The following is a 27,861-nucleotide window of genomic DNA, read 5'->3' on the forward strand; positions in this document are numbered from 1 at the left end:
GGGGACAAGGGACATCCCTGTCTAGTTCCTCTTAGTATCTTTATATTTTGGGATTTATATCCCTTGACAACTAGATTGGCTGAGGGGCGGCTATAAATTGTTTTAAGTGTGGTTAGAAAGTGGGGTCCAAACCCATATTTTCCCAAAATAAATAAAAGATAGTCCCAGGATAGGGAATCGAATGCTTTATGTAGGTCCAATGAGACCAATAATGCTCCTCTCCGGCCCCCCCCATCCCAACCCGAGTTCAAGGCAGAGATTATGTCTATTATGCGTCTAGTTTGGTCAGGCGCTTGCCTATTAGGGACAAATCCCGTCTGGTCAGGGTGGATATATTTTGAAATGAACGAGTTCATGCGGGTGGTTAATATTTTAGTCAGTATTTTGAGGTCTACGTTGATCAACGATATGGGGCGGTAGTTTGCGCAATCCCCGTGGTCCTTATTTGGTTTGGGTATGACATGTATGAATGCCTTGTTTTCGTGAAGTGGAATCGGAAGTCCCTTTCTCAGTGAATTGTAATAAGCGCAGAGGCGGGGAGACAAAATTTCCGTGTATTTGCGGTAATAGTGACCTGAGAATCCATCTGGACCCGGAGATTTCGACGGGTTCAGGGATTTAATAGCCGCCGCTACTTCATTTGTCGTGAACTCTGCCTCCATCATCTCAGCATGGTCGCTGGACAAGGTTGGGAGTGATATGTCTTTCAGGAATTCTTCGGCTTTGTGTACGTTAAAGTCCTTTGGGGAGTCGTATAGTTTGGAGTAAAATGTATAGAATTCCTGGAGTATAAGTTGAGGATTTTGTGTCACTTGTCCAGTCTGCAGTCTCAGTTTAGGAAGCGCCGGGTTGTAAGGTCTAGGGTTTAGTTTTCTAGCTAGTAATCTATTTGGTTTGTCCCCCATTGTGTAATAGCGGTGTTTAGCCCATCTGACATATTTTTCTGCTTTAGTAGTGAGACTCAGGTTCAATGCTGTTCTTGCTGTGTCAATTTGGCTTCTAAGGTCCATGTGTGGATTGGCTTTTTGCTCATGTAAGAGTCTATCTAATTCTCTTTCCTGTTGTTGAATTGTTTGGGATCGTTCCCTCTTGACCTTGGTAGCTAATTGTATTAATAAACCCCGAAGGGTGGCCTTATGGGCTGCCCATACTATCTCTGGGGAAGAGGACGGAAGGGTATTTTCCTGAAAATATTGTCGTATGGCTTTCTCAACTTCCTTGGCGGTTATAGGATCACTCAGTAAGGATTCGTTCAATCGCCAAGAAGGCTGTCTTGATTTTGACCATAGATCTGATAGGACCACCAGGACTGCAGAGTGGTCCGACCAAGCTGTTGGCACTATTTTTGTCAATGAAATATATGGTAGTAATGGGGACAGTGTGAACAAGTGATCAATGCGCGAATATGTTTTGTGTACGTGCGAATAGAATGTGTAGTCCCGTTCTGTGGGGTGGGCGTCTCTCCAGAGGTCTATCAGGTCGTGATTATGGAGTAGGCGTGCTAGGGTGTTGCTTTGTTTAGGGGTATGCTTTAGGGTTGTCTTTCGGGGGTCCGACTTGTCTAGGATTTGGTCTAGGGAGGTGTTACTGTCTCCTCCTAACATCACATGACCCGCTAAATGGGGTGTTATTACCTCCAGCATTGTTTTAAAAAAATTTATCTGTCCTACATTGGGAGCGTAATAAGAAAGGAAGGTAACCACACTGTCATTGATCCTGCCTGCGACCATAACATAGCGTCCCTCTCTATCCCTTATCACAGTGGTGGGGGTGAAGGGGACCCTTTTAGCGATGCATATAGCTACTCCTCTCTTTTTGTCTGGGCCATTGGACAGGTAGACCGTTGGGTATTTTGCGTTCATATATTTTGGGGCTGACGTACGTGAGAAATGCGTCTCCTGTAAGAGAAGGATGTCTGCCCCTAATTTATGGTATTGCTGGAAAGCCTTGGTCCGTTTAGTTGGGGAGTTAAAACCCTGTGTATTGTGCGTCAATATCGTGTAGGTAGGCTGGATTCTACAGGACATGGCTGTTTGGAAGGCTGTACTCACTTTTTAGGTGTTTCAGTGGGGTAATTCGGAAGTCACATGGGTCCTTCTTTCGAGTTCTTGCGTGGAGCAGGAGCGTATTCAGGGAACAATAGTGGGATAAGGAAAGAAAAAGGGTAGAATTAGAGAAATAGAGACACTTATAAAGCAATTCTTTTTTTTGTTGTAGTATTAGGCAAAGCCTGTTAAATGAAGCTAGAACAACAATAAGAATTTCAGAAAAAACAAAAAGAGGCAATAAAAAAACATAAAAATAATAACAACAAAAAAAAAAGGAAAGATGCTCAAAAGGCATCTGCACACTGCATTGCAGCATGATTGCAGGGGTGGCCAACCCCTGAGTTTCGTCGTGAAGTTGTCTCTCCGCTTGCGGTGGAGACAGGTTCACTTGTGGTGGCATGCGGTTCACCCCCGGCCCTTTTTGCTAGCTTCAGGTAGGGGTGGTTGGGGAGTAACCCTACTGAAATTTAACACCGTAGTGAAGGGGTGGGGGGGAAGCTAAAGAGAAGAAAAAAAAAAAAGAACAGAAAAAAATTATAGAGGTAATTCCGCCAATATAGCAGATTTCCCTCTCAGGGTACCCCAAAGGGCCGAACTCACAACCTTATATAGAGTCAACTTTTAAGTCTGTGTCAAACAGGAACGGTGTACCCCGAAACGGCGTCTTAGGGAACAGTCAGACGCTTATAGCAGGGTCTTCAAGAGGGGGTCCTGGACCAATGCCAAAGAACTCGGTTAAAAATACCGAGGTTGTTGTCTTCTTTTTGGGTAGAGTTCAGGTTACTGGCGGAGATTTTCTGGCTCTAGGGCCTTTCTGCTGAGACCACAGGGGGGAAATCGGCCGGCTCTCGTCGAGTAGGGTTTCAGAACCCTGTGGGTCCGTAGACAGGAGGCCCAGATCTTGGAGAAGGGCCTCGCCTGACTGGAAGGTAGTAAATGAATGGGACTTGCCTTTGTGGAAGAATGACAGTCGGAATGGGAACGACCATCTGTATTTGATCTGTCGGTTGATGAGTTGATTGAGCAGTGGCTTCAAGGCTCTCCTTTTCTGAATTGTTACTTGGGCTATATCCGCGAAAATCTGGATTGGGTAGCCTGAGATGGCTATGTCCCCATAGTTTCTTGCTTCCTTCATGATCTTTTCTTTGATACGGTAGAAATGGGGCTTAACTATCACGTCACGTGGCAGTCCGTCTTGTCTTGGGGCTGTTAGGGCTCGATGCACCCTGTCCAGTTCAAGTTGGTGTGGGGAAATGTCCGGTATCAATTGTTTCATTAGGTCATGGATCGATTCCTCCAGGTCCAGTTCTGTTTCTGGGAGGCCCCGCACGCGGAAGTTGTACCTCCTAGACCTGTTTTCTAAATCTTCAATTTTTGCATTTGCTTGATCTAGTTGATCCTGCAGGGATGTGATCATTTTGGAGTTTTGGTTCACCCGTTTCACCGTCCCATCCATTTTGGACTCAATCGTGTCCAATCTCTCCCCTATATTTTGGAAATCCTCCCTCATGCCCGTAGTGATAATGTTACAAGCTTTAGTCAGTTCTTGTTGCAGGAGAGCTGAGAATCTAGCTAGGAGGACTGTGTCGCCTGAGTACCCCGCAGCAAGGGCTGGTGGTTGTGAGGAAGGCCCACTGTTTTGACTCATGGCTAATTCAGCGATTTCGGCCATTTGCCTGTCTGTGGAGGAGGCTGGGGAGTCAGTGAAAAGTAATGGTCTGTCCGAGGAGCCCGATAATGGGGACATCTGTGGGTGGTCGCTCTGTGGGGAGCATGGTCCCTCCTGGGACTGGGAAGAAAAGGGGTCTCTATGCACTTCAGCAAGGAAGGTGATTGCTGGGTGAAGCGGTTCATTCTGCTGGTTTCCCTCATGTGGGTGATCTCCCCTGACAGGCGCCATCTTGGGCTGGGAGGGCCGCTGCTGTGTCTGGGGACTAACCTTCTCAGGTGCTGTAGACTGTAGTTGCTGTGGCGGCTGCTGGGTCACCCAATTCTGGAGCTGGGCTTGAGTTGTGCGGTCCTTAGTGTGGTCTCCTTCCTGTTGTGTGGAAGGCTGCGGGGTCCGTCGCTGTGCTGAGGCTCCGCCGCGTGCAGGATCTCCCTTCCCAGGCGCCATCTTGGGAGGGGGAGACTGCTGGGCCCTAGAAGCGCGAGTGTTTCTGAGGTGTTGTGGGGGGTTTCGGTCGTGTCCCGACCCTCTCCGCTGCATCGTCCGTTCCCAAGCTCTGAGATGTTAGGTTGGTGAGGTTCCGCTCGTTCCCCTATCGCTTATTATAGCTGATCTGGCCAGAGGTGTGCGGAGCGGAGTCAGTTCATGTCCGACCTCGGCGCCGCGCGCATGCGCCCTCCATAATTTTTTAAGAAAACATTCAGCCAACTATGCTGGCTCAGTTGGGCCTGAGGCCGGAATCCCAAATACTTCAACAATGACGGCACTTGAAAGCGGCCGTCCTGGCTTGCCCTCCCTGAATGCCCGTGATGTCCGGTTACGATACCTGGAGTTCTTTGCGGGTAGGGGGGCTATCAATATGCCAGACAATATGTGACACCTTTTTGAAATAAAAAACAACCAAAAGCAATTCTTGGTGGACATTTACTGCTTGTGTTTGTTTTAGCTGACCCTGACAGAAATGTGTTGAGTGCAGAAAATGTCGTGATTGGGTAACCTTATAAAGAATAGTGTTGGCTGGTACTTCCTAAATGCAAAAACACATTTCACTACAAGTGCACTTGCAACTGCACTGAACCTGCACTTGTAGTGCAAAGAGGATTTGCCCTTAGGAAATAACCCCCATTTTTGCATAAAACAGCAATTACATCACCCCAAAAGTGTTGTAGTGTTGAGACAATAATCCACACATTCTTGAGTAAGGCACTTTTTTATACCTGCACAATCACATGCGCATTTACCAAAGGTTTTTAAAACAAACCAACATGTTTGTTGTATAACAATGTTTGCAGTAGCATTATGAAAAATCAAAATATCCATTTCAGATAAAACAGGCCTGTGTAAAACCAACAAGAAAGCCAAAAAACTTGAACTTACAAAGTTCACATTAGGTAAAACCTGAAGGCTATATCAGACATCAGTATTTAGGAACTGGGTTTGATATAGCGTTCAGATGGGGGGAAATCACCCCTGGAAAAGCCAAATTTGGAAGATGCACACCAATTTACGAATGTCAACATGTGCTATCTGCCATCAGGGGGGATCAAGGGACGTGTTTTTTTTTTTTTTATTGCCCTTTGTCAAGCTGCAATACTTTACCTGTTTGGTACAAGCTTCACACATGTAACCCCCCTATAGTATACACTGGAGCACCTGTGTGCACCCCCTAATAAAAATGGTGTTCTGGGGTCCCACACTAGTGCTCCAGTGTCCAGATGTGAAAACAGCTGCTCAGTGTCCTCTCCTTACACAAAATCTAGTTTGCATTTCATTCTAGTAACAAACCCATCTACCTAAACAAATATTTGGCATCCAAGTAGGCCCCAAAAAAATGTGGGAAAATGCATATGGCCTAAACAATGGTGTTCTAGAGGCCGAACGAAAAATGTTTGATACGAACGAATAATGGGCCCATGAACATTAAAGTTGACCTTTTTAAACGTTACAATTACTAAAATCATATGGAGCAGAACGAACGGAATAAAGCCAGAAAGAATAGAAACACAGCACAACTACTTACTTTTTTGCAGCACTCTCCGGATCTTTCGGTACTGCTCCGGCTCTCTCAACTTCAGGTCCGACCACCGCTTCCTGAGCTGATCTTTTGATCTTCGTACCCCGAAATTCCGCTCGAGACTCCTGACCACTTTCGCCATGATCTTGGCCTTTCGGATGTTCGGGTTGGGGTAAGGCCCATATTTTCCATCATAGTCGGACTTCCTCATGATGTCGACCATCTCCAACATCTCCCCAAACGACATATTTGTGGCCTTAAAACGTCTCCTTCTGGATCGGGACGTGCCTGGATCCGCCCTTTCCTCCTCCTCCTCGTTGCTACAATTACCCCGCACCTGCTGTATGTCCGCCATCATGCTCTTCTACCACTGCGCCGAACGAAAAGGGGCGGGGAATACACTAGAAAGAACGTCAGGGGCGGGCGGAGTTACACGCATGCGCAGTGTATATAAAGCGTAACACGCGTGCGTATTACGTTGGATCTGTGAGCGGAGGAAGGAGCATTGAACGCGGCGATCGTAAGAACGAAGGTAAGAGACAAACTTGGGCCTATACTGCTTCTATAGATTGAGGACTATATTGTAACAAGATTAGGAGAGTTTGGTGTGACATTAGGCTTTGTCTTGTGTTGTGTCTTGCAGTGAACATGGATATGGTAGTGGAAGATCAGGACTTCATTTCTGTCTTCATAGAGATGCTAAGGGAGCTGCCCTGTCTGTGGGAGATTAAACACCCCCATTACAAGAACCAAGCAAAGAGGAAGGCAGCACTGGAGCAATTGTGTGAAATTGTGAAGCAGGTGATCCCCACGGCAGACATCACTTATTTAAAGATCTTAATTGGTGGCCTGAGGAGCACATATCTGAGGGAGCGCACTAAAGTCCTTGATTCACAGAGATCCGGAGCAGCAGATGACCTCTATGTCCCCAGGATGTTGTACTACGACAGGCTGCACTTTCTGGCAGGCCAGACTAAACCCAGGCCATCCCTCTCCAGTCTTCCTTCCACGCTTCCTTCCCCCCCGGCTGAGGCTTTTGACGCCCAACCTGGGCCTTCCAGGCCACATGTGGAGGAGCCCAGATTGAGCCAGGTATAGTATTCCTCTAAATATTTCTGCTTGTCCAATCAATGATGTTACCTAGATGTTAGTTGGGAGTACTAATTTATGATTGTGATTGATGATGCAAAAACTAAAACCATGTCCCTTTTTCATACACAGGGAAGTCTCAGCCAGGAGGTGGCTGATCTGCAGGTCCCTCCACCCCCCCTGGAAACAGAAAGTGGCAGCAGGAGGAGTAGCCTAGAGGAGGCGGCTATCAGATTTTTTTGTAGGGCTACAGAGGTCCTGGGAGCACCCCACACCAGGCAGGAGAACCTTGCGGCATTCATTGCCTATAAAATGCAGAGGATGGAGGAGGGCCAAAAAGCCATGTGTGAGGCCCTCATATCAGAGGCTCTGGCGAAAGGTGTGAGGGGCCAACTTACACCTCACACACAGCTTTGGGATGGTCCTCCTCCTCCTCCTGCAGGTCCTACTCCTCCTCCAGGTCCTACTCCTCCTCCTGCCACATCTCCTACTGCACAGCCACAGCCCGGAAGGAAGTGTGAAAGGAAGACCAGAGAGTGAGGACCCTGGATCCAGTCTGGTCGGCCAAAAGATGCAGCCTCTTGTGGTACCACAGCCTGGGGACACTGATGTCATCTGCTGCTATCCAAGTCTCTGTGAATCCCGGACCAGACTGCCCTCCCTTATATATGGACTCCTCAGGCCACCAATTTTGAGGTTTAAGAATTGATGTCTGCCGTGGGGGTCCCAGGCTTCACTAATTTCTCCTGTTGATCCAGTGTTGCCTTCCTCTTTGTTTGGTTCTGAGCCCTTAATAAAGGATTTTTGTTTTGAATTATACTCTCCTATGTGTTTTACTTCAAAAATGATGGTTTGTTTGTGAGGATTCAGGTACATTTCTAATATACAATGTGAAATGAACAAGGGACACCAACAACAAAAAATCTCATGGAGATTAAATAATAAAAGATATCAATGGTGTTGGGGGTAACTTGACACACAAAACACACACAAAAATATTCTGGAGTAAAAATAAAAATAACATTGCACAAAGATCAGCCTTGGAAAAAATCCAAACATTAAAGAAAAAAAAAGGCTTAAAAAGAAAAAAAACAAACCATAAAATATATAAAACTGTCAGATGTGACAACTAATAACAATATATTGAGGGAATCCCACTAAAAAAAACACAAATCAAACTTTGTGAGAAGTGTGTGTGAATATGAGCAGCAAAACGACTAAATTCTTGTCACATTATAAAGAAGAAGAGAGTGCGCTGTATTAAACCATTTTTAACATTGCAGCGTGACGAAAGTGCTGTATCCATTGCGAACGCTAAGTTTACCAGAACGAGCTGTCCCGTGTCGGAATTTCTTCTGAGCATGCGTGGCACTTTGTGCGTCGGAACAGGCCACACACGGTCCGAATTGACGCGATCGGATTTTGTTGTCGGAAAATTTTATCTCCTGCTGTCCAACTTTGTGTGTCGGAAAATCCGATGGAAAATGTCCGATGGCGCCCACACACGGTCGGAATTTCCGACAACACGCTCCGATCGGACATTTTCCATCGGAAAATCCGACCGTGTGTACGGGGCATTAGTAGTGTCTAGGCACACTATGATTAGTGTGTCCCTTTTTTATACTGGTAATATGTTTTCTACCCTTGTGGAGAAGGTACGTATGGTGCGTCCCACATACTGCTTCCCACAAGGGCAGGTGATAAGATAGACAATGTATCTAGTTGCACAAGTCGTAAAATGTCTCATTTCGTATTCAATAGATGTAGTAGTGGATTTGAATGTTAGGGTTTTTTTACGTCCACATACCTTGCATCTATGGCAAGGATAATATCCTTTCAAATGGTGAAAGAAAACTGGAGTGGAAGGTGGATCTGTGACATTAGGGGCGATCTGTCCACTCAAAGGAAGGGCCCCCCTGTAAATAATGCCTGCATTGTCAGGAAGTAGAGGACCCAATAGGTGATCATTTTTCAGGATTTTCCAATGTTTATGGATAATGTTTTTGATTTGTCTGTATTGTATGGAAAAAGTGGTGAATAAGGACCATTTATGTAAAGAATCTTGTTTGTATTTAGGTTGTTCTGAGATCAGAGTATTTCTATCGATTAATGACATTTGATGCATTTCTTCGTCAATATCAGAAGATTGGTAGCCTCTATCCAAAAATCTCAATTTCCATATGTCTGCTTGTTGGTAAAAGTCACAGAGATCAGTACAGTTACGTCTGATTCGCAGAAACTGGCTGCGTGGCACCGATTTCAGCCAAGCTGAGTGGTGGCAGCTGTCGAACGGAATGTATCCATTCCGGTCGGTGGCTTTAAAAAAAGTTTTAGTCACTAGTTGTTTATTAGATACAAAGATTTCTAGATCGAGAAAATGTATATTAGTATAACTGGCCTCATTGGATAAATTAATTCCGATATTGTTGGCATTAAGAGTGGATGTAAAGTCCTCTAAAGATTTCTGATCTCCCTTCCACAGGAGGAGGATGTCGTCTATATATCGGGCCCAAAGAACCACTTCAGGTCGATATTTATTTTCTTCCCTTCCCCTAGACTACTGGGAGGTACAAACCGAGACAAATTATTGGACATTTCTTGTGAGAAGGTAGTTGGACTTTCACAATATCCCTGGGATAACCTAGTGTATGTGAACCTTTTTTTTTTTTTTTTCTCGTGTACATAAATGCAAACCAGAATTGACTGTCTTTGTGTAAGGGAATGGAAAAGAAGCATTACTGTTATTGATGACAGAAAATACCTTGTTCTCTGGGTAGAGCTCGTTCAGGAGGACATGCGTGTCTGGGACCACCGGGGCCCTCAGTAATACGGCCCTATTGACCGCCTGTAAATCCTGCACGAGTCTCCAACCATCTTTCCCTCCCTTATGCTTCCTATACCTCTGAATCCCTCTGGATTTTAGTTTCTCATCTGTCAGTTGGACCCAGTTCGTGATAAGTTCTCCTAACTCATGCCATGATACCTTGGGGTTCTGGGTGACCGAAACACGAGGTACAGTATCCTGCCTGTATATTTGCAGAATAGGCTGTGGTAGGAGACAAGTAGCCACGCTATTTCCTTCCTTATCACAGTCTAGGCTTTTTAAGAACACTTCAGTGTTAGTGAGACTCATTAACTGTTTCTCATAGGACTTATCAGGCCCAGAGGTCTTTCTGTAGTACATGGTGCAATAGAGGTTTGTCTGGACCTTGTACCTTTTTCCTCACAGGCTCTTCGTCAATTATTTCTGCCAGGGTTTTGGGTATATTTAATCCCTCAGTTTGCAAATTCCAGGCTGTACCAGTATCAGGGCTCATTATCCACGGCTGTGATTTGTTTTTCACACAGCCGATGGGCTTTGAGACCTCCCTCCACTGGTACGACAGAAATATCAAGAGCGTGCAACATATCTCTACCCAACAAATTAACAGGACATTTAGTTGAAATTACAATTTACACTGAGCCTTTTTACCTGTCTGGGGATCTTCCACAGTAAGGCCTTCAGACATGACCTCCTGGTGCATCAACCCATTTGCAGATTTTACATATACTACACCTTTTTCTTTACCTTTTTCATATCTAGGGGGTGTATTAGGGTCCTACAAGCCAAAGTATCACAGAAAAATGTTAGCCATCTACCCTTCACAACCAAGGTTATTTCTGACTTGACTTTAGCATGCAAACAAGTGTCAACAGCGCACACATCCAAAATTTCAGATTCTTTCTCATCATTTTCTTCTGTATCTCTCTCTCTCTGCAGACATACCACCATCTTCTAGTCATGCTTCTTCCTCTCTGTTTGACCTACATTCTTTTGCCAAATGCCCTCTTTTACCTCACAGGAAACACTCCCCCCTCTTCTTTTTCCCCTCATAATCCTGAATGCGGGGCCTTGTTCAGGTGTTTCCCATCCTTCTGTTCTCCTTCTCAATGACATACACATCATTACCTTCACCTACTATAAGCACTTTCCCTTTCTTTACTTTCTTTTTTGATTGGAAGTGCCGCTCAGCATGCCTCGCATACTCAATCAGCTCCTGAAGTCTGCAGATCCTATGGTTGATCATGTGTTTGGTAACAAACTTGATATAGGGGCAAGCAGCCCCTTCAAGATTGCATTCTTTAGCTGTTGCTCATATGGACTATCGTTCACTTGATTTACTGGGACTTCTATTCCTGAGTGATTATTGAAAATCTCCCTCATCCTAACAATTAAATTGTCCACTGTTTCCTCTTCTCCCTGCACGCACTGATTTATAATGGACCAGTCGGCTCGACATATCCATCTATTCTCTATCCTTGCTATAAGAGCATTTCTCCTGTTTTCTAGTGCTGCTTCATCATGAGGCAACACCACTCCCTGGTTGTTTAATCCACTCCAATCTCCCACTACATGATGCCAGTTGGGACCCAGGATCTTGTCTGATGACCTGCTCTATTTCCCTCCCATTAAGATGATAGCTAGCAATCATTCCCATGATACCATCTCTGAATTGAGCTATGTTGACCTTGGGTTGTGGTATCCCTTCAGTAGGTTTTTTTTTTTTTTTTAACATTCTCGGGGGTCCAGGGCGATATACCATCATAGTGTTGGGGACTACTATACCTCCTACATTTTGTCCTGCCCTAGGGTTGGGAACTTCAATTAGTGGAAATTCTTCCTCTCCACATTCTGTTTGTTCCCCAGCTGAGGGGGATATCAATTTGTTCACCAGGTCCCCGAAAAATTTTGTAAAAGTTGCTGTAAAGGGGGTCCCTTGTGGGGGAACAACAAACAGTGGAGAGTCAGGTTGCATTTGGTTTGTTATGTTTTGTTCAGTCAATACTTGCTGAACTAAACTTCAGAGGACGGTCATATTATTGTCCTCCTCTTTGTTCAAAAACATAGTCTTCTTATGGTTTTCTGAATTTAACCTATGGTTAGCCTCGTCAAGCCATTTCTTTGCCTGGGGAAGGCCTAATTTCTTCTGTTTTCCTATTTTCGTTCCGGCATCATTTTTAAGCTTTCTACACAGTATTACACAATAATCCTTATTTAAAAATGCATCAAAATCATACTTTGTTTTCAAACATTTTAAAAAATGTCACATTCTCTTTGTCTAGACTACACATATACTTAACATCTTTATTCATACTAACAGATTTTCCATGGATCATGCCTATTTTGTTTATCGTGCACACGGAGCTCTTTTTTTTTTTAATGTCTTCTCACAATGACACAACACACGCACACAGTATCTTATCACTTGCAATCACTCACAGACTTTCTAGTCATGATATATCACTTCTAGATTACTGATCTTGTGTATTGCTAAAACACTGGTGTCTTAGAGAATTACAGAATTACAAGGAGACTGAGTTCTCCTGACTGTTCTTTCATCGTTACTTCACTAACTTGTAGAGAGCATTTACAGAATTACAAGGAGACTGAGTTCTCCCGACTGTTCTTTCATCCTATCAAAACATTTAATATTTCAGTCATTGATCCAAGGGTATTTATGTGCCTGCTCAGGATTAATACAACATATGAGGCTGGCATGAACACTGCAGGTCCCCCAAATGTCCTCTGTTTGTTACCTGTAAATCTATCAGGCCACACCCCCTGTATCAACGGGGGGTTCTTTAGGTTTTTTTATCTGGGAGTATTTTTGATCCAAGGGTATTTATATGCCTGGAAATATATCAGGCCACACCCTTGTATCAATGGGGGGTTCTTTAGGTTTTGATTTAGGAGTATTTATGTGTCCCCACGGGAATTTTTGCAGTTTACAAGGCTGTCAAACCGACAAATTTCCTTTATCTGCACCCGGATATTAGTATGGGACCATACCTCTATATCAAATGACAATTAACCAGGAGAAACAAACAAGAACACACAAGAGAGAACACCCGCAGTGCTCGACTGCCGCCAGGCCGCCCTGAGCGTGTCTTCCCAAAACGCAGGCTAGTCACTAGGTCTGCCCATCCAGGATGGCCACAGACGGATCTATACGGGGAATACGTGACCACCTATTTCCCCTCAACAAGAGTAAAGCAGATAGGACAGAAACAGATAAACATTCGATCAATCTCTATATTGTATGTATGTATTCAAATTCCTTATTCATCAAATTCCTAATCAAGTCTAACACAAAAGGTTAATAATAAAATAAAAATCTTACCTTGTCCCGAGAGCGGTCTCTTGTGCTGATCCGGTAAGTCGCTGCCCGGGAGGCACTAGTTCAGCGGACCGGCCTCTTTTTAACGTCTAATTTAAGACGGAGGACTTACAGTTTTGCCATACGGTCATCGGTCACTGAGTTGGTCCAGTGCGTCTCGGGGAAATTGGACTTCCGGCTTTTCGAAGGACCAAATTGTTAGGGACATAATTCACCGTCTCAGACCATCCTCGGCATCAAGGTAATATTTATTGCATATGCAAGAGAAATGAATTGCATTACATGTTCATGCTGTCATCGTCATTTCTGAAGAGAATACTGTGGTACATGTCTTTTTTATAAGCCCTGGACACCCCCTTTTCCTGTCTTAAAACATGCCCAGTCTCATGTATTTTCAACTTTATTCTGGACACAACAGGAAAGGTAGAAGTGTCTGTTACAGACTTTATCTTCATATAACATTGGTTACAGGATACTGACTTGAAAACTCCCCAAGCCAACACAAAAATACAGGATATATTCAAAAAACTGCAAATCTAAGCTTCTTATATTGCTGAGTCTATATTATTATTATTATTATTATACAGGATTTATATAGCGCCGACAGTTTACGCAGCGCTTTACAACATTAGGGCAGACAATACAAGTACAATACAATTCAATACAGGAGTCTATATTATCACTATAGTTTATTTCTAAGCCATGATAAACAAAATGGCGTCTTTCATAACTGACATTTAAAGTATAATTTCTCTAACAGTCAGTGTCATTGCAGCCTTGTCAGTGTCATTGCAGCCTTGTCAGTGTCATTTGCAGCCTTGCCCAGTGACATTGCAGCCTTGTCAGTGTCACTGCAGTTTAAATATGGCACCGCCGAGATACACAGAGCCGGTCCTGTGTATCTTGGCTCCTCTCGGCGAGGCTCGGCTCCTCCGCTCACAGTCACGCCCAGTCCCTGTGTTATGTCCATCATAGGGCGGGACTGGGCGTGACTGTGAGCGGAGCCGAGCCTAGCCCAGTACACTCGGCTATGTATGTATATCGGCGGCGCTCGCTCCTCCACTCACAATCAGCGGGGGATCGGCGAGGATCTGCGTATAGCACGCACTCACGATTTTCCCCTGATTTTAAGGAGAAAAAGGTGCGTATTATATTGCGATAAATACGGTAATTTACAGAACATGCCCACAACTTTGAAGTTTTTTTTTTATTTGTGAAGCAAACAACAAATAAGACAAAATAACAGAAACAGTCAATGTACATAACTATTCACCAACCCTAAAGTCAATACTTTGTAGAACCACCTTTTGCGGCTTTTACAGCTCCAAGTCGCTTTGGATAAGTCTCTATGAGCTTGCTACATCTTACCACTGGGATTTTTGTCCATTCCTTCTTGCAAAACTGCTCCAGCTCCTTCAAGTTGGATGGTTTGCGCTTGTGAACAGCAATCTTTAAGTCTGACCACAGATTTTCTATTGGATTGAGGTCTGGGCTTTGACTAGGCCATTCCAACACATTTACATGTTTCCCCTTAAACCACTCAAGTGTTGCTTTAGCAGTGTGTCTGGGGTCATTGTCCTGCTGTAAGGTGAACCTCCGCCCTAGCCTCAAATCACACACAGAGTGGTACATGTTTTTCCTAACAATATCCCTATATTTAACACTATCCATCTTTCCCTCAACTCTGACCAGTTTCCCAGTCCCAACTGCTGGAAAATGCTGTTCTTTGGGTGATGTGATGTGTTGGGTTTGCGCCAGACAATAAGTGGGGCCCCAGATCCCAGCCCCCCATGTGATTGAGTATGGGGTTCATAGTAGAGTTACTAGTATTGGTATCGATACCGAGTATTTGCACAAGTATCGGTACTCATGCAAATGCACCGATACTTGAAACCGAAACTTTCAGGCTCGGTTCTTTGAGCTGTCACTGGGTCTTCTCTGTTGACAGCTAAAGTATTAAAGAAGTCCGGTAATTGGAGCTGTAAAAAAAAAAAAAAAAGCAGCTGGCAATGTTTATTAACAACATTGCTCAGCCCTGAAACACTAAAATAAAAAGAAACATTGTTTCTTTTTGTATCTTTCTGTTTCTTCATCTGCAGATCAAAGGGATGAACAAATGTTCCTCCTTTTAACCCCTTATTAACCCTTAATTTACTCTAATCAGCCTTAATTAACTCCCTATTCTCCTCCATTTAATTATTATTTTCCGTTTTTTTTTTGTTTTTTTTTTGTGTGTTCACATCTATTTTATAAACGATAAATAATTAATACTTTTTTTAAATTGCTTTGTTAGTGAATATTTTTGTACATATATATTAACATATATACATATTTCACATTGAAAAAGCGCACAATTAAAAACAAAAATCAATTTATTTTATTTGTAAATAACTTTTCAATGCCTTGTACCATTGCTGACAGCTGAAGTGAAAACAAAACAGTTGCGGTAGGTATCGGTAATTGGTATCACAAGTACTTAAAAAAACAGTATCGGTACTCATACTCGTTGTAAAAAAAAATGGTATCGGTGCATTCCTAGTTCATAGTAACCCTACACATTCATCAAAAAAATTGTTAAAAAGTAATAGAAACACAGGAACAGTTTTTGACAATTCCTTTATTAAAAAATAAAAAGTAAAAAAAAAATATTGTCCCCCGAAATGTCAAACGGCAGAGCCCGCAGTAGGCGACCAGACTTTATGTCGGCGGGAGCCTCTTTGATATTTTATTTTTCAGGTGTGGCGTGCGTCATGATTAACGATGGATTTACACCGGAGGGGCACTGTTTTTTTTTAATAAAGGAATTGTCAAAAACTGTGTGTGTGTTTTTATTACTTTTTGACACAATCTTTTGGTAAATGGGTGGGGGTACTATGCATCTCATACTCATTCACATAGGGGGGAGTGGGATCTGGGGGCCCCCTTGTTGTGGGGATGAGTCCCTTGTCCATCAGCATGGGGACAAAGTGTTTTGGGGTGGGGGGCTGAGCCCCCCCGCCCCACCCTACCATGTTGAGGGTATGTGGCCTGGTATTGTTCAGGAGGGGGGCATTCGATACCCCCCTTTCCTGACCTGCCAGGCTGCATTCCCGGATAAGGGTCTGGCACGGATTTTGGGGGGAACCCCACGCCGTTCTTTTTATACCGGCAATTATTTTTTCCTTTATTCCGCTGTCAGCGAGGAAGCCCATTGACAGTTGATGGCTCATCGGTTGATAAGGACGTTGCGGCTAGCTTCCCGGCTCTGCTCCTTAACAACCAGCTTATACTGCTTCCTTATTGGGCAAAGCTTTGCCTAATCAGGGCGCAAAATGCACTGAGCAGCGCTCAGTTCATTGCAGGGTGTTCGGCGGGGTGAAAACTGCCAAACACCCTGCAAATTCGGGTGTTCCCCATACAGGGTGAACAGCCAATGTTCATCCCAAACTGATGCTCAGGCCGAATTGTTCAAACCCTTCCAACTCTACTGTGTCCGGACCACATTCTTCTCACTGAAAGCAACATTTTTCACTAAATATAAGAACTTCCTCCTCCAATGTGTCCGACCTTCCTTCATATACCGTATATACTTGAGTATAAGTCGTTCCGAGTATAAGTCGAGGCCCTAATTTACCACAAAAAAATGGGAAAAACTTATTGACCCGAGTATAAGACGAGGGTGAGAAATGCACAGCTACTGTAAGTGGAAAAGAGGGTCAACAATGCCCATTTGCAGCATCACTGTGCCCATTTGCATGCCTCACTGTGCCCATTTGCAGCCATAGGTCCCCTGAACTTCAAACTCAGTAGTTAAGGGTTCCTAGATGCCCCCTAGCTGCAGCCAAAATTTGGGGTCTCTGAACCCAAAGGGTCCCGAAATGACATTGCTGCAGATAGACACAGTTTACCAAATTTGGGGCCCCGTATCTCGGGGCCACTTAGTACTAAGAACACCAAATTTGGTGTGCAAACCCAGTGGAACTAGCACCATAAAATTTCCAAAGCTGGGGTTTCTAGCACTAAGTGGCCCCGAGATACAGGGCCCCAAATATCAGTTCAGAAAATGTCAAGCACTTTTCTGCAGCAGAAAATGACATTTTCCAAACCAGTTTTGGGGCCCCGTATCTCAGGGCCACTTGGTGCTAGGAACCCCAGCTTTGGATATGTTATGGTACCAGTTCCACTGGGTTTGCACGCCAAATTTGGGGTTCCTAGCACTAAGTGGCCCTGAGATATGGGGCCCCAAAATCGGTTCAGAAAATGTCAAGCACTTTTCTGCAGCAGAGAATGACATTTTCCGAACCGATTTTGGGGCCCCGTATCTCGGGGCCACTTAGTGCTAGGAACTTCCGCTTTGGATATGTTGTAGTACTAGGTCCACTGGGTTTGCATACCAAATTTGGGGTTTTTAGCACCAAGTGGCCCTGAGATACGGGGCCCCAAAGTCGGTTCGGAAAATGAAATTTTTTGCTGCAGAAAAGTGCTTGACTCGAGTATAAGACGAGGGGGGCACTTTCAGCACAAAAAAATGTGCTGAAAAATTCGACTTATACTCGAGTATATACGGTATATGTGTATTGTGTATGTGATCCCAGCATAGGGAGCAACTCACCATTCCCAGCAGTATTACAGGAGATGAGAACTATAGAGGAAGTCCTCCAGCAGAGCAGATTATTTCAGAAGAGGAGAGTTATAGAGGAAGAAGCAGAGTCCTCCAGCAATCAGAATTATGGTGAGGTTTTGACAAGGCCAGAGAAAATCCTTGATGAACATAGCACCTGGACTGGGGGGTTGGTCGGTAACAGTCAGGTAGGCCAGGGATTGGAATGTTGTCCATCACCTGCCCTCCTTGCTTTTTATAGGGAGGGATAGGATGACTGTTTTCTACCCTGGTCAGCCGAAGCTTTGTCACTGCTGTGGACAAAATGGGCATTTTAGCTCCTCCTGTTCATATATTGATATATTGATATGTTCAGTGTGTTGGGGTCAGGGTCATGTGGCCAAGGACTGCACCAAGATGATAAGGTGCAACCTGTGCCTAAACCTTGGCCACCCCTACAGCCGATGTCCCAAGGCCTGGAACAATATGGAGAAGGAGATCATGTGCAGTAGCGACTAGTGGTTTTTTTTGGGGGGGGCAGCAAACAACCACCCACCCTCCCAGGTGGCCAGCGGAGGTGCAGCATTTATCCCCCCGGGCGGCTGAGTGGTCCGGCACTTACCCCATCAAGGCAGAAAGCTGCGGGCAGCGGTTCCGGTGTCCTCCAGCGTGGCGGGCTGCAAGCAGCGGCTCCGGTGTCTTCTGTTTGAACGGCTTCCTCCACGCCTTCAGTTGTGCATCTACTCTCTCCTCCTAGGCACTAGGTGTCCAATAGGATCGCCTGACGCTTTGGCCAATCAAGAAACGGGACTCATGACCCGCTTCCTAATTGGCGGGGAGAAGATTTAGTGTGAAAATAGCCAATATTCATTCGCTAGCATCACACAACTGGGTGGGATTGGGGTGCAATCTTCTGCGCCCCAAACCCACCCTTTTTTTAAGCCTATTAGAGCCTCTGTCTCTAATCACGTACTTCAAAAAAACACTCCCCCCATTGAAATCCATAGTCTAGCTCTCTGTATGTAGATCAGGGGGCTGGATGCATAGATTAGGGGGCGACACTCATGTGCCCCTAATGGATGGGCTGCCACAGGTCATGTGGCCAAGGACTGCACCCAGATAATAAGATGCAACCTGTGCCTTGGCCACCCCTACAGCCGATGTCCTGAGGCCGGGCACAATATGGAGAAGAAGGTAACAGAAGACCTGTTGAGGCTGGACGAGTTGGAGGATGAGGCTCCTGGAGTACCTTCCTCCTCTGCAATGACCGAATCCCCCAGTTCTTATGGCCACCCCTTCTGTGTCTGTAAGTATTCCTTCTGTGTCTGTCTCTGTGTTCCCCAGCCTACTGTACCCGCTCCTGTAGTGTCAGACTTAAAGTCTGACTTAAAGGAAGGTTCCCCCCACCAGAGGTGGTAGAGAGTACCAAAAAGGGTGCTGCTGCCTCTTCTGTAAAGAAGTCCTCTGTAAAGACTTCAAAGAAAAAGGCAAGAGATGAAAACATCTCCTAGTCTTACCTGCAGTACCTGGAGGAGAGAAGGTAGGTTGTGAGGTGGAAGAGGCAGGTGGTGAGGACATAACAGGGACGAGAAGCTCCAGTGCCTGTTTCCATCTATTCTAGGGCCAAATTTAGATATTTCTTCATGTGCGGCTTCTTCAGAGCGAAGCTCAGATTCTGAAATGGAGTTGGAGGATGCCTCAAGAAAGAGAGAGGCTTCTGGTGATAAGCAGCAGAGGGGAGCTAAGAAGCAATCCACCAAATAACCGAAATGTAGACAGCATTAAGTCAGTAAGTGCTTGTTCTCTAGCCTTCTTTTTGTTCAGCCGATTAGATGCTGAAATTCTATTTTTGCAAGACAGTAGGCTCACCTCCTTGGCAGTCGTTCATATGGCCAAGAGAGAGTGGAGATATGGTCCATCTTACTGGTCTCTTGCGGCCGAGCCTTACGGCGGTGTTGTTTAAATTGTAACTGTCCGGCGGGTTATTGAGGTTGAGATTGGGAGATGTATGGTCTTAGACATCCTTGTGGGAAGGCGGGATCTGCGCCTAATTAATGTTTATGGGCCGGACACTGGATCAGCGCATCCGGGCACCGCACAAACACGTTCAGCGTGCTTCAACTCACTCAACTCACGAGCGGCAGTGGCTATGAAGCTGTAGACTGGAGGCAACTAAAATCACCCAGACTACCAGGGATGAATGACCCATCAGACGGGATACGTAACCAGGAAGGAGATGAATATCCAGGGCAACCCATGAAGCGGTAAGACGCCAACATACTATACAGTGTATGCAATTACCCACTGAAGTAGGATATGACTGCGCAATAGGTGAAGCAAACGCCTGATGCATCTGTACAACAGCAAGTCAGCCTATGTGGAAGCTATAAAGTATCATTTTCATAGATAATTGACCCTGCCGCTACTAGCTGCCTTGTGAGAGCCATCTCCGGGACTAACCCCACATCAGGGTCCTTTCTCAGCACCTCTCCTCCCTGAATTATATAACTGACTACACATTGGTGTACCACATGCCTGATGCCTCTGTCTTAAGGCCATTAAACGGTACATGAAGTCCTCTCTTGTTCATTTTGAGGAAAAAACTTTTCAAATGCATGATCTGCTATGTATCAACTATAGCATTGATCCCCATGTATCAGAAATACGCAAGTGAAGTTTCAAGATCAGTGTCTCTTAGTTGGTGATTTCATTTCATATGTACTTCCAATTTTGGAAATTTCAATCCTACAAGATAGGCTCATCACACGTATGTGTGCATATATGTATTTGATCATCAACCAATAATATCACCTTCCCCCCGGGGATTACTCGCAGAAAATCAGCACAGCTTGGTAAATTTTTAGGTATTACCACATCACCTTTTTCATGCATATTTTATATATTTTTATCTAACATCACTGTTCTTTTTTTCTGCAAGTAATGGGGCATACACACGGTCGGACTTTTCACCTGCAAAAGTCCGACGGACGCCACCGGACCAAGTCCGGCGGACAATCCGACCGTGTGTGGTCTCCATCGGACTTCCGACGGACCGTTTCGGTCGTAAATCCGACGTACTTTAGATTTGAAACTTGCTTCAAATCTTTACGTTGTAACTCCGCCGGACTCAGTTCCTGACGGAAAGCCCGTTCGTCTGTATGCTGGTCCGACGGACCAGATACGACGGAGGAGCAGGTTACTGCATCTCGCGCTCGCTGCAATAGAAAAAACAAATTTTCCCATTGCGGTGAGCGCAGGGGGCATCCCAGGCCCTTAGGTCTGGTATGGAACTTTAAGGGGAACCCCCTACGCCGAAAAACCGGCGTGGGGGTCCCTCCAAAATCCATACCAGACCCCGATCCGAGCACGCAGCCCGGTCGGTCAGGAAAGGGGTTGGGGACGAGCGAGCGCCCCCCCTCCAGAACCGTACCAGGCCGCATGCCCTCAACATGGGGGGGTGCTTTTGGGGAAGGGGGCGCCCTGCGGTGCCCCTCCCTCCACAAAGCACCTTGTCCCCCATGTTGATGAGGACAAGGGCCTCTTCCCGACAACCCTGGCCGTTGGTTGTCGGGGTCTGCGGGCGGGGGGCTTATCAGAATCCGGGAGCCCCCTATAATAAGAGGGCCCCCAGATCCCGGCCCCCCCACCCTATGTGAATGAGTATGGGGTACATGGTACCCCTACCCAATCACCTAGGTAAAAAGTGTCAATAATAAAACACAAACACAGGTTTTTAAAATAATTTATTAAACAGCTCCGGGGGGGTCTTCTTCCGTCTTCGGGGGTCCCTCCGGTTCATCTTCTCCCGGCGTCCGGTTGGTTCTTCTCTGCTCTCTTCTCCCGGTCTTCCAGTTCTTTGGCCGGCCCCTCCGCTGTCTTCAGGTAGCTCTATTGCCAGCGGAGGTCCGGACTTCTTGTCTTCTCCAGATGTTGACACGACGCTCTCTCCGGCCTCTTCTCCCGGTGTTCCAGGTCTTCGGCCGGCCCCTCCGCTGTCTTCAGGTAGCTCTATTGCCAGCGGAGGTCCGGAATTCTGGGCTTCTGGTCTTCTCTTCTCTTCCCCCAGATGTTGACACGACGCTCTCTCCGGCTGGACTGATCTCTGAGGGCTCCGTTGTGACTTATATAGGCAGAGCTACCTGAAGACAGCGGAGGGGCCGGCCGAAGATCTGGAACACCGGGAGAAGAGGCCGGAGAGAGCGTCGTGTCAACATCTGGAGAAGACAAGAAGTCCGGACCTCCGCTGGCAATAGAGCTACCTGAAGACAGCGGAGGGGCCGGCCGAAGAACTGGAACTCCGGGAGAAGAGAGCGGAGAAGAACCAACCGGACGCCGGGAGAAGATGAACCGGAGGGACCCCCGAAGACGGAAGAAGACCCCCCCCCCCGGAGCTGTTTAATAAATTATTTTAAAAACCTGTGTTGTGTTTTATTATTGACACTTTTTACCTAGGTGAATGGGTAGGGGTACCATGTACCCCATACTCATTCACATAGGGTGGGGGGGCCGGGATCTGGGGGCCCTCTTATTATAGGGGGCTCCCGGATTTTGATAAGCCCCCCGCCCGCAGACCCCGACAACCAACGGCCAGGGTTGTCGGGAAGAGGCCCTTGTCCTCATCAACATGGGGACAAGGTGCTTTGTGGTGGGGGGGCACCGCAAGGCGCCCCCTCCCCAAAGCACCCCCCATGTTGAGGGCATGCGGCCTGGTACAGTTCAGGAGGGGGGGCGCTCGCTCGTCCCCACCCCCTTTCCTGACCGGCCGGGCTGCGTGCTCGGATCAGGGTCTGGTATGGATTTGGGGGGGACCCCCACGCTGGTTTTTCGGCGTAGGGGGTTTCCCTTAAAGTTCCATACCAGACTTAAGGGCCTGGGATGCCTGCGACGGGGCTCGCAAGGTTTCAATCTCGCCAAAAAAAGCGGCGAGATTGAATTCCTTTTCTAGTCCCGTTGTACCCGAGTCACGTTCAAAATGAACGGACTTGTCCGTGTGTGGGAAAGTCCGTTCATTCTGAAAGTCCGGCGGAAGTCCGTCGGGAAGACCGGATTCCGGAAAGTCCGGCCGTGTGTAGGCAAGTCCGGCCGTTCAGAAAGTCCGGCGGTAGTCGGACCTAGCTTTCTAGAAAGTCCGACCGTGTGTACGCCCCATAAGGCTTGTCAGCCAGCGTCTGGACTTGTTTTGTGTGTATGTGTGGGAGTGGGGTGTTTTTTCCTTGTCCAATTGTTTTATTAGGGCAGTGTATGTGGTGTGTGTATTGTTGTGTTTGTCTGTGTATGTATATTTTTAAGCAATCCGGGTCATCCATCTCCAGTATGGGACCCGTGGAAACATAATGAATGGAGTTGTATTGCGTTTTTCACCCATGATGAATTGTATCGGTGTATCATTACTAATAAATTTTGTATTTTTTTGAACCAAGCGGTTCAGATTTTCTGCTGCAAAGGTAGCTGCTTTTTTGAGTCTCGGTAGTGATACCTGGATTCTTGTTGTATGTATAAACTTCTGGTGATAAGCAGCATAGGGGAGCTAAGAAGCAATCCACCAAATAACCGAAATGGCAGTTCCCCTTCCTTTAAAAGTGGCGACAATAATGTAGACAGCATTAAGTCAGTAAGTGCTTGTTCTATAGCCTTCTTTTTGTTCAGCCGATTAGATGCTGAAATTCTATTTTTGCAAGACAGTAGGCTCACCTCCTTGGCAGTCGTTCATATGGCCAAGAGAGGGTGAAGGCATGGTCCATCTTACTGGTCTCTTGCGGCCGAGCCTTACGGCGGTGTTGTTTAAATGGTAACTGTCCGACGGGTTATTGAGGTTGAGATTGGGAGATGTATGGTCTTAGACATCCTTGTGGGAAGGCAGGATCTGCGCCTAATTAATGTTTATGGGCCGCACACATAGTGGGACAAGAAATGCCTTTTTACAAGGATCAAGCCATTTCTCTTTAGATATCGGCAAGTAGCCTTTGGAGATGACTTTAATACTGTGACTAGGTCCAAGGACAGGAAGGACTTCAAGGACAGGCTGGGATATGATAGCTTTTTTTTTTAATAATATGGTTAGGGATGCTGGTCTTGTGGATGTGCATATTAAGCACCTCCCGGATGACACAGTGTTCACCTTTCATCGAGGTAGTAGTCAGAGTAGGATAGATAGTTGTTTCTGAAGGAGACCTCTGCTTTCTTGCCCCTAGTGGTGCAGGCAGTGGAGTTTTCTGATCACTGTATGCTATCTGTGGTCTTGAATGCTTCAGACTCCCCTCAAAGGGGCAAGGGCATCTGGAGATTGAATTCAAATCTCCTCGAGGAAGAACATGTTAGACAAACCTTTGAGAAATTCCTTCAGGCACAGGTGACCATCCTGGACTTATGTAGCAGCAAGGCTGAGTGGTGGGAGCTGACCAAAAAGAGTATCGCTGGATTCTTCAGGGGCCTAGCCAATACAAAGCAATTTGATAGATACACGACCTACCAACGTTTGTGGAGGAAGCTGGATATTCTTGTCTCGAGAGGAGGAGATCCTGGGGCAATCTCTGAAGTGAAATACCTCCTCAGGAAGTGTCAATATGACTGGCATGCCTCTTTGGTTCTGGAGAGGGACTATGGGAATTACCACTTGCCTGGCCCTTACCAGAAATGTAAACAAGGTGTAGCTGTTAAGACGGTTGTTGGCCTTAAGGATAGTACAGGTTCCTTGACAAAGTCCAGGTCTGGGATCCTGGAGGTCGTGAGATTGTTGTATGCTAATCTTCTTGGGAAGAAAGAGCTTGACTGAGACAAGGTGGAAAGCTTTTTGGACTCTACTCCAGGCCTAAAAGGTGGAGATGTTCCATTGATGTATTTGACAGAGATCACAGTTGAAGAGGTGATGAGGGCAATTGAACAGCTTGTCATCAAAAACGGTTGAATTTTACAAAGCCTTTAAATCTGATCTGGCCCCACATTTGATAGAGGTTTTTAACAGTTGCCTCGCATAGGGGGTGCTTTCCCCTTCCATGAGGCACTCAGCTGTGATTCTTCTTTCAAAAGGTAAAGATCCTTTGATGATTGAGAATTGGCGCCCCATGAGCTTTTTCGATGTCGATAGAAAGGTGCTAGCGAAAATACTTTTCTAGTAGCAGAGTCTTTGCTTTCTCACCATCAGCACTATTCAGTCCAGGAGCACCTTCACAGCAGTTCTTGCTGTCCGGGAGGCCTTGGAGCAGTACAGGGCTCCAGGCTGGGGAAAGTACTTGCTGGCATTGGATCAAGCAAAGGTTTTTGATCGTGTTAACCATGAGTACCTGTGGTTGCTCCTTAGTAAGTACGGTCTGCTGGGTGGTTTTGGCGACTGATTGAAAGTCTTGTATAAGGGGGCAGAAAGCTTCTCTCTTGTTAATGGTTGGGTTGGGCAGTCCATTGAGGTTGGCTCCAGGGTGTGCCAGGCTTGTCCCCTGAGTCCCCTGCTCTATGTGTTTACAATCGACCCCTTCATCAGGAGGCTAGAGAACAGCATGTTGTGTGGGGTACCAGTGGGGCTCCCGGGTGAGCTGCCTTTGAGGGTTGTTGCTTATGCAGATGATGTGTCTGTGATTGTCACTGGGACGGATGAAGCGGAGGAGGTGGTCTCTTTGACATCACGTTACTCTGAAGCATCAGGCTCCAAGATCAATCAGGAAAAATGTGACGTTTTCTGGATGTGAAAGGAAGGTGAGGTGATTGATCTCCCAGACACCTTTCCAGTGCCCCATGAAAAAATTAAGATACCAGGCATTGAATTTGGACCTGGCGATTATGGCCTCAAAAACCTGGGAAGGCAGGCTGGAAATTGTAATACTAAGGTGGTCAGCTGGAAGAGATGGAAGTTATCTCTCAGGGAAAGGTATCGGTGAGTATGAGATAAAAGACGTTGTCATTGCGGTTTATCAGTGACATCGATCAGTAGAACTGAACCTTGCTGTTCCCTTCAGGCACAAGTCATATCTGTACAAACAATGTGTCCTCACCGCATTCTTCTCACTGAGAGCAACATTCTTCATTATATATAAGAACTTCCTCCTCCAATGTGTCCGACCTTCCTTCATATATATGTGTATTGTGTATGTGATCCCAACATAGGGAGTAACTCACCATTCACAGCAGTGCAGAGTATTTCAGGAGAGGAGAGTTATAGAGGAAGGTGCAGAGTCCTCCAGTAGTGCAGAGTATTTTAGGAGAGGAGAGTTATAGAGGAAGGAGCAGAGTCCTCCAGCAGTGCAGAGTATTTCAGGAGAGGAGAGTTATAGAGGAAGGAGCAGAGTCCTCCAGCAGTGCGGAGTATTTCAGGAGAGGAGAGTTATAGAGGAAGGAGCAGAGTCCTCCAGCAGTGCAGAGTATTTCAGGAGAGGAGAGTTATAGAGGAAGGAGCAGAGTTCTCCAGCAGTGCAGAGTATTTCAGGAGAGGAGAGTTATAGAGGAAGGAACAGAGTCCTCCAGCAGTGCAGAGTATTTCAGGAGAGGAGAGTTATAGAGGAAGGAGCAGAGTTCTCCAGCAGTGCAGAGTATTTCAGGAGAGGAGAGTTATAGAGGAAGGAGCAGAGTCCTCCAGCAGTGCAGAGTATTTCAGGAGAGGAGAGTTATAGAGGAAGGAGCAGAGTCCTCCAGCAGTGCAGAGTATTTCAGGAGAGGAGCGTTATAGAGAAATGTATTCTGCTTAGACCTGGACAATCAGTGAGAAATTCTCTCAGAGCTCTGGAAGCATTCAATGCACAAGACAAAATAGCCGTTTCAATGAATGCTTAGTTTTAATGGTAAGGGTTGTACCTTTATACAAAATATGGACAAAGAATATTGCACAACTTAAAGAGAACAGAGGGAGGGAGGAAAGACAAAGTTCATCACATGACACATAACATCTCGGACATAATTTAAAATAATGATGACCTTTTGACTTTATCTGAAAACATCATTTCAAAACCAGTTCTTACCAGACCTTATCTATCCTGTGGTCATCATGACAAACAAGACCCTAAAATAAAGATATTCCTCTGTCAGCAATTTATAGAATGTCTCAGTCTTGTTAACTCTTTCTCACCCTTCTAGAGGAAGAAGAAGAGTTTAAGATAAAAATTCACTCACATAAAAGTTCACAAAACCTGAGCACAAGGATAAGAAGTGATCCAGAGCCGGCCTCTATCTCCCTCATTGTTCTCAGCTCCTCTCACACCACTTCCTGGTCACATTGTGATGACATCATCAAGCTGCACCCAGGTTTCTTGATCACAGTGTGACCAGGAAGTGGTGTGAGAGGAGCTGAGAACAATGAGGGAGATAGAGGCCGGCTCTGGATCACTTCTTATCTTTGTGCTCAGGTTTTGTCACCTTTTAATACTTACAGGTGTACAAATCTGTTTATGTCATTCCTGTATGCAGAGCCAACCTGTGATAATTCATACAAATCAGGGGATGGGTCTGCTTCACAAAAGAACATCAATTTTTATTTTGATGTGGAGTTTTTATTATGGGTGGAGGAGAAAAGCTCCCTATTGGTTACTATAAAGTCTGTTGATGTTGCTGTCACAATTTTATAACCATTTCAGCCCCGGAAGGATTTGCCTCCTTAATGACCAGGCCATTTCTTGCGATACGGCACTCGCTTTAACTGACGATTGCGTTTTCGTGCGATGCTGTACCCAAATAGCATTGATGTCCTTTTTTTTCCCACAAATTGAGCTTTCTTTTGGTGGTATTTGATCACCTCTGCGGTTTTTATTTTTTGCGCTATAAACAAAAAAAGAGCGACAATTTTGAAAAAAACAAATTTTTTTTTTAACTTTTTGCTATAATAAACTAAAAATACACCAATAAACCAAATAATCCAAAAAAAAAAGAATAAAATAAAACAAATTTCTTCATAAGTTTAGGCCAATATATATTTTTCTACATTTTTTTGGTGAAAAAAAAATCAGTGAGCCGTAGCTCACTATCAGTTGTTCTTTTGATTTGAAACCTTTCATATACATTTCTCATTTTACCTGCCTTTTGAAGTTGTAATGGAACTTTTTGATCCTGAACAAAAAATGCACTGTTATGCTTAATTATTACTGTTTTTTTTGAAAATTTACCAACAAAAATAATTAAAATTATTATTATATTATAATGGTTTTCACTTTTGTATATTTCCTGTTTTTGCTTTCCTTAGAAACGTAAATGCCATTGTATAAAACATTATTGATGAAGTGTTTCAAAAGTTTCAAAAGTTACTTTGTTTTTAATTTGCAAGAGCCTTAAAGTGATTGTAAATGAAAAAAGTTTATTCAATAGAAATAACAAACATGTCATTGAAAAAA

General features: G+C 45.3%; 1 protein-coding gene across 1 annotated transcript in view; it reads right to left on the reverse strand.

Moving 5' to 3' along the window:
• LOC141134353 (uncharacterized) overlaps positions 1 to 27,861 on the reverse strand; it is an 89,018-nt gene that overhangs the window by 15,525 nt on the left and 45,632 nt on the right. Inside the window, exon 2 of the mRNA XM_073623922.1 lies at positions 2,833 to 4,189. Within this exon, the coding sequence (XP_073480023.1) occupies positions 2,833 to 4,189 (1,357 nt within the window). The remainder of the gene's footprint in view (positions 1 to 2,832; positions 4,190 to 27,861) is intronic.

Source organism: Aquarana catesbeiana, linkage group LG03, assembly GCF_042186555.1.
Source record: "Aquarana catesbeiana isolate 2022-GZ linkage group LG03, ASM4218655v1, whole genome shotgun sequence".
Taxonomy (NCBI): Eukaryota; Metazoa; Chordata; class Amphibia; order Anura; family Ranidae; genus Aquarana; species Aquarana catesbeiana.